Source organism: Pipra filicauda, unplaced genomic scaffold (assembly GCF_003945595.2).
Source record: "Pipra filicauda isolate LSUMZ 115617 unplaced genomic scaffold, ASM394559v2 scaffold136_size1984543_pilon, whole genome shotgun sequence".
Lineage (NCBI taxonomy): Eukaryota > Metazoa > Chordata > Aves > Passeriformes > Pipridae > Pipra > Pipra filicauda.
In genome coordinates, this window is record NW_024103840.1 from 1,714,574 (window position 1) to 1,722,470 (window position 7,897).

Sequence of the window (7,897 nt, forward strand, 5' to 3'; positions counted from 1 at the left end):
GCTAAGCTCTACATAAACAAATTTATTTCCTTTTAGAAACCACTGCAGGAAAAAGTTACAAACTCAGAGATTCCTGCAAGTGTTTTTCTTCTAAGAACATTAAGGCTGGAACCGATACTGCAAACAAAATCACCCAGAGGAACGTACCGCAGAGAGGCTTCAGCGAAGATCTGACGTAACCTCGATTCAGACTCCCCATAAAACCTATAAGAATTAAAATAGTTTAATAAAAAACATTTTTTTTGGTCTTTTCGAAAGGCAAATGGGGGGAGGGGGGGCGTTCCAAAAAGGCCACAGCGCACAATTTCAGAGTCCCAAAGTAAATGCAGATCTACAATAAACTATTTCCACAGGGACAAGAAATTAAGGCCAAGATAGAACCATCTAGTAACTACAAAAAAGATTAAAGGGAAATGTTTTTTTCCTGTGTTAGAAACCATTTTATCTACACTTTTGAAGAACAATAAACAGTTAGTTCCCTGGAGACAGTAATCTGTGCAGTGGCATCTTAACTGCAAATATGGTTTAACAAGTTACTCTTCTTGTTGCAGAACTAACCTACACACAATTGCAGATGCAGTTCCAGTCTCCTCTTTAATTTAGTCCGAGTCTTACACAAATTTCTTGGCCAAGTCCAATAAACCTCTTTAAATACAAGAAGAAACATAAGCCCTGCTTGAGAGAACCCTTTCTCGCTTGTTTTTGACTCCTTTGGGCAGACAGCCCATAGCCAATACTACATCTATCCCCGCTGGAGAGATGCCAGGACAGATTTTGGGCTGATATATTTATAGAATTAATGAAAATAAAATGGGTGGACTTACTTGCTTATTATTTCAGGCCCATTAATAACAGTAACGTGAGCGCCAACCTCATTTGCGATGGCTTTGGCAATCAGAGTCTTCCCAGTACCTGGAGGGCCATATAACAGCACTCCTCGAGGAGGAGGGATTCCTTTGGACAAGCACATGCACACAAACAGAGAAAAGAAGTTCCTTGTGAGAAATGCCAGACTAAACCTGCACTTGCACGTTTCACTGTCCCAGTTATTACCAATAAATCTGACCTCAGCACTAACTTAACAGACGTGTCATCGTGATAAAATGACACCCCTGTTAAAGGCTTACAGTGAAAAGATCACTCTTAAGTGGGACATACATCTACGTTCTTTATTTTTAAAGTCTAAAAGATTCTGTTCAAAAAACAACTCCTTAAATAATTGTATTTTTCAGTTTCCTTATGTGTGTTGTGGTTTTTTTCCTAAGACATTATTGGACTGAGTACCTAACATCCATGAATAGGCTTTAAGTTATTAATGATTCTTACAGTGTCATTACATCAAATTTCCAACATCAGAAAACCACTTCTCTTTAACACTTCAAAAGAATTTCAGAAATACTCTGAGGCTTGATTCAAGAATACTTGCAAGATGATGAAAAACACACATCAGAAGGGTGAATTTGTCTATTTAATGGCAAATGTTAAGAGCCAAAAAGACAGAAATGTTCAGGCACAGCACGTAAGGTACTGCTGAGTACAGCTAGAGCTGGACAGAAAATACAGGTAACTGCACAAAGGGACTATTATGATCCCAGGTAAAGAGCCCACCAAAACAAGTTCCAGACCAGCAAAGTCAAATTAAATGGGCACAGAGCCAAAATCAGAAGGTGAAAAATTAGAAAGCAAAAAGCAGAGACAAGTGTTTGACAAAGGACTGCCTTTGGCAAAAAAAACACATTGGTGAAACACAACCAAAGAAACATCAAGTGGGGACTGGGAATCAGACAGGGAATGATGCCACAAGTCTGAATCTTAGAAACTAATACACCTGAAAAGAAAAAAAATTATCTGCCAACTGACAGAGGATGGAAGTAAAAGTGTCTCCAGGAGCAGGTTCCCTCAGAGCAGTCCAATCAAAGCATGAGCTGCTCCCTCCTGTGGCGTTTCTGGCACGGGCAAGAACAGTACTGTGGAACCACAGGCTCACCTCACTGCCAGGCTCGCTCCCCGTGAGCAAAGACTCACAGCGTTTGGATGGGTGCTAAAGGTTTGTAACTGCTGAGGAAACACCATCATCTACCACGTAGTTAGTAGGGAATCTGCTCAAGCACTTTTGGGACCGGGTATGAAGAATGCTGACACTGAAGCAAACTTTGTGCTAACACAAAACCACCTGCTGATGCTGAGGCTGGACCAAATTAAGCTGGGGCACACGCAGATGAAGATGCCTCAGACCACCTCAGTGACACCTGGGGATCACGGCCAAGAAAGAGCCACCTGTGTGTTACGGAAACTGTCCCAGCTGGAATCACCTCCTCTCCAGAGTGTTTGTGTGGGAAGAGGTAAAGGCAGAGCAATAAAAAGCCTCAAAGACATGATATTAAAGCAATGTTTATAGGTAAGAGCCCTATCTCACAGCGATGCACACCTAGACAAGGTACATATCCATTTGTGATAAATACACAGTACGGTTTTGGCTTTGTCACAAAAACCCTCTGAGTTCATATATGTGTTAGATATAACTTTATATATGGCAACTGTAATCATATTCATTTTTCCACCCTGTAATTCACAGAGGAAGGACTCAAACTGCTCATACACTGAAGAGTTTGAGTAAACAGCCCCAAAGACTTCCTGAAAATTTTGCAGGAAGCCTACAACCAGGGATAAAAACAGCAGAAGAACTAATCTGACTTTTTCTCCATTTAAAAAATATCATTAACTGACTCCACCAAAATTAATTAAAATCTTATGACAACTCAAAGAATTGCACCTTTGAAACACCCAAGCAAAGAAGTCTTTCCTATTTGCCAAAAATTCTGCTTATGCACACCTGAATTTTTGTACAGACACACATTTCTTCTCTGCTCACCTATTTTTCACACAAGCTCATTGTAACATCTTCACAGTACCCATACAGTATAACTATAAAGCAGCTTGACATTGTTTGGACACACAAGTATACCAGGTCAGTGTTACATAAAAGTCAGTGCATACTCCTGGGATAATTTGTGGTGGTTTTAGGGGTTTTTTTGTTTGTTTGTTTTTTTAAAAATCAAATTAAAGAAGAAAACTGGTATCAAATGAAGAAAACCAACTCTTTAGGCATCATACCGTAACTCTTGAACAGTTCAGGTTGCTTCAAGGGCAGTTCAACTGTTTCTCTAATAGTTCTGAGCTGGCTGCTCAAACCTCCTATCATGTCATAGGTGACTTGGGACTCACAATCGCCATCTTCTGCTACACTGGTCCTGGGTTCTATAAAATTGATCCTAGTTCTTGAAGAAATGAAATAAAAAGAGTCTGTATTGCTTATTGCTCCGGTTTTGCCCGTTACTGGGAGTCCCTCACTGCTGCTTTTCCCAGCCAACTCCGAATCCTCGGTGAGGTCTGCACCATCTCCCTTGCCGTAGGTTTTCTCTCCCTGACCAGAGTCCGGACCACTGGCTGTCACAGAACTGGGTGTAACTGGTGAGCCTGGATCCATTGGTTTGCTTGGTGTGCTCAAAGATGCAACCCCTGGACTATCACCAATGTCCATCCTGCCGAGCTGTAGAGACAAATCTAAGGCACTTGTCTCCAAATCAGATCTCTCAAGGTCTGGGTCACTGGGAATGGCGCTGCCCTGGGCACTCAGCTCTGCACCATCAGTTCCTTTCACTCTCATCACCACGATGTTGCACAGTTTGCCATAGAAAGTGAAAGCCAAGAGGTTTCCTGGTAGAACTATTTTCCCATCTATGAGAAGATGAAAGAAGAAAAAAGACAAAGGAGGTGACATTTCAATCTACTGTGGCAGCAGTAACGTTCAGACATTCTTGCATTAGAATAATTCTTTATCATTCATTTAGAGAATGCTGTTCATTAACATAACAAAAGGTAGTAACATAATTTCAAGGTAATTTCAGGTACTTTGAATGATCCCTTTGTACACAAGCAGACTTTAATGGATAAACATTTGTCAGCATCATATGTAATCACTCATACTAAACTCGTCATTAATTTGAGTCTTTTAAATTTCATACAAAGGGAGATTATTGGAATTAGTATTGTAAGAAGTAAAAATTTTGTATTTGCTGTGCACCTGATAATATTTCATGTTCAACCCACTTTCTTTGAGAGTATTGGCCTAAAAAAAACCAGGTTTTAGCCTAGGCATTGACAGAGAGATGAGGCAATGTGATCTGAATATACACTACAGGTACAAAAAAAAAACAAACAAAAAAAAGGCAAAGCATGAACAAGATTTCCAGCCAAACTCATGAATTTGCAATGCAGTTCAAGTTTCCTGCTTCCTGGAGTAGCAATAATGTTATTAATTCCGAGACTAGAAGATTCCCTTTGAGTAGAACGATTTGTAGTGAGGAACACTACCTTGAATACCTTACTTTTTTTTTTTCGCCTTACTTACATTTATCTACCACCCAATAAAGAGCAATTTTACTTATTTACCACCAACATAAAAAAGAGATTCAGAGACTGGGATTTCAGGCTAATACTGATACTTTATCTTGTTTTTAGTGTATAGTATTGCAGTCTTGTCTTCACAGTGCAAGTAGGCCATCAATGACTGTTGAACACTCCTAACTTGAACCAGACAAAAGTATAATGGACAGAAGGAACAGAGCCACAACTAACACAAATTACACATTTACAACATGGCAAAATTATTTAGCCCAAAAGAAGCATAAACAAAATAACATCCCCTATTTTGCCATAAGCCCTTGATTAAGAACATGAGAGGAAAATATTTGCTCTTCTAACCAAGACTTGATGACCTACTACGAAAATTGAACAGGCAAAAGAGAAGCAGCAAAACTCATACCAAGGTTTCTCAGCAGACACACAGACATTTCCTCGGCATTAACGGTGGCATCTTTGTCCCTGTGGTAGGAAAGAAGAAAATTACTTTTCCAAGCAATAACTACTTCAAAACCAAACCAGAGGCCACAGCACTAAAGCACCAGGATGACCTGTTTTAGGGTATATGACTTAACCCCACAAACAGAAAAGATGTATGAGTACTTCAGTCTTCAAATAACATCTTAACTCTGAAAATATTACACACACAGCAACAAAAGAAGTGTAGCTATTTCATTTGGTTTTGGGGTGGTTTTTTTCCAAAGAAAATGCTTTAATTAACAAAATGCTAAATTAGATTTATTGTTCCTTAGGATCACAAACCTGCAATGCAGGCTTCTCATCTCACCAGGCAGAACAGCCATTGCTACATTTACTGAACTGAAAACAAATCAGATAAGGCAGGTCTCTTTCAGCCCTGCAAACACACATGTAAATCTTTTAATCGATTAAAACAGTGCCTTGAGCACTTGCAAAACTGTGCACATGCCTTAAGCACTGCACATCCACTACCAAAACAGTACAAGTCTTCCCCACAAAGCATTTGCTAGTCTTTTATTTAATTAAGTGACTAAACAGATAAGACTCACTACATCCATTCCACAGCTTTTCTAAGCATTTACACCTGTACCTTCAAAGGCACCACACCAAGAGGGGAACGGCAGCAGCACCAAAGGCGTTTAAAGCAGACACGGATGCTGCAAATCAAGGCTTGGTCAACGGGGGGAGCCCTAAACCTGCAGATAAAAACCCATTGCTCAATTCTGCTGCTCAACAAAGGAACTTGGGGCAAAGAGCAGTATTAAGCTAATTTAAAGGAAAGCCCTTAAAATACCATGGCCTTTCCTGATGAGTAAGCACATACTCAATTTTGTTGTTGGGGCCTGAAGTTGAGGGTGGATTTTTTTAACTGGAAGAAAAAGCTGAATTATGCATGCAAGCAGTACCCAGAAGTGTTGATTTGCAGAGAATAAAGCTCCACCTGTAAAACATCTAGAAACCCAGGGAGTACTCGAATAATGGAACTTCAGTTCATTCTTTAAATAATGTATATTTTTACACCATAGTTTGTAGTAAATTACCAGGCTTGAAACAGACCAATTACAGTTTTCATGTTTTCTCTCCTAATTTTAGAAAAGTAGTAATTTATGAGACTTAAAAATCTGAAGGTACACCTATAAAACAATCCTCAGCGCCTGAGTCTTGATTCACTGAGTGGGAAAACTCTGGCTATGGAACAGTTTCCTAAAAGAAAAATAAATCACAGTAATCATAAATATTTCAAAAGCTACATGCAATTCCTCTGACCTCATTCTTAGCTTGTATTTCAGTAAAAGTTACAACTTCAAAAAAAGAATGCATTGCATATTAACATGGAGAAATAGAAATATATTAGTTTTAATTATTTAATTTATCACGGGGTTGCGTTTTTTTTAACGAAATGTGTGTTTTCAACCACCTCTGTAACCAAACAGCCATGTTTGAAGACAGAGGTCTGACAGGAAAGTGATGTTAATTTATAAAGATATAAGTGCTGGGACACTTTCAAAAGCAACTGTAAAATAACTTTAGGAAATAACTATAATCAGATTCTGCATCAACCCAAATGTTGACTCTGTGAAGTGTTAGAATGACAAGTACAGGAAATCATTCAGCAAACCAATAAACTGCTGATTTCTCAGAGCATTCATGATTTTAAGACAACTGTGATTTGTACCTTTCATTTCCTTTTTTGGGCCAATTTCACTTATAAACAAAAACACACCTCAGAGTTTGCAATCCTAAAAAAAAACAAACAGTAAATAAAAGCAGAGGACAAAACCACCATATATAAAGGTGAAGTTTTGAAGGGAAGTGGTTAAAAAAAAAAAAAAATCACTCTCTTCAACAAGGCTATAACAAGTTCCATACCTCAACTTTACATCGACTTCCTCTGCCTGGATGACTGCACCAGTCACAGGCTGCACAGTGACACCATCACCTGGATTTACTTTCAGGTTCTTCTGTGTGGTTTCATTCAGCCCAATCTTCCCACCTGGAAAGCCTGGAGTGGGCCAAGCAGTACAGACCTAGGAAGAGTTTCCAAAGCAAGTCAGTTGAGATTTCCTCCCCCCCCATTTCCAGTTAAGCTAAGCAACACTTGATTACAAAAATATGGGCTGAGGGGAAGGATTAGGTTAAAATCTGGTGCCACAGAGCAAAATACAAGTAGCATTGACCTCTTAAGACATGATTCAAGACACTCCAAGAAGGAAGGGGTTGTATTTTGAAAAAAAAAAAAACAGCAGCATGGACTTTTTCCAGCATTGAGAATGAAGATGTAAATACCACACAGAAAACATGGAAGAGCATGTTCACCATCTTTCTCAATGCATGTTCCATGTTGATCCCACTGAATACAACAGGAAAACGCTGACAAGCACAGGAAGAGCCCTTATGGGAGCAAGAAATGGTCTCACCTCCTGTCGCCCATCAGCTGAGGTGAGCAGGGCCGGCCGCCCTATGCAGAGCTCCGCGGACTTCATGCTGCTCAGCGACAGCTGCGCCAGGGTTCTGCGCAGCATTTTCGGGACTTTGTCATCTCCTGATGTTTTTAGGGGGGAAAAATAGTCGGTTTTTTCCCCGCTAAATCCAGCATTTCCCGCCCTCCCCAACCAGTACAACAACAAACCCCTCCCCAGCCCTCACGGCGCCCGCCCTGAGGGGAGCGCAGGGACCCCCGTGAGGGGGAACCGCGGGGCGGGGATGCCGACGGGGCTGGGAAAACACCCGCGGTCACACGCTGCTGCTCGGTACCGCACCTTCCACCCCCATCTAGCTCCCGCTCCACGGGAATAAAGAGCAGATTTCACGGGGGCCCAGCCGACTTTGCCCGAGAGAACCCCCCGGCCCCGCCTTTGCGAGCGCGGCTCGGCAGGGACTCAGTTTCAAACGAGGCGCCCTCAGCGCGCCGCGCTGGGGCAGCCGGGGCTGGGAAAGCCGGGGGTGGGGAAGCCCGTCCTCGAGCAGCCCGTCCCCGCCGCCCGCACCCCCCTAC

The 7,897-nt window shown here is 41.3% G+C and overlaps 1 protein-coding gene across 4 annotated transcripts in view; it reads right to left on the bottom strand.

The window, feature by feature from the left end:
• SPATA5 (spermatogenesis associated 5) overlaps positions 1-7,897 on the bottom strand; it is a 173,515-nt gene that overhangs the window by 165,382 nt on the left and 236 nt on the right. For all 4 annotated transcript variants that reach the window (XM_027741612.2, XM_039378368.1, XM_039378370.1 and 1 more), the window contains exons 2-7: positions 7,320-7,444; positions 6,772-6,929; positions 4,826-4,884; positions 3,115-3,738; positions 825-954; positions 148-204 (exon numbers count right to left, since the gene is read on the bottom strand). In XM_027741612.2, the coding sequence (XP_027597413.2) occupies positions 148-204; positions 825-954; positions 3,115-3,738; positions 4,826-4,884; positions 6,772-6,929; positions 7,320-7,444 (1,153 nt within the window). The remainder of the gene's footprint in view (positions 1-147; positions 205-824; positions 955-3,114; positions 3,739-4,825; positions 4,885-6,771; positions 6,930-7,319; positions 7,445-7,897) is intronic.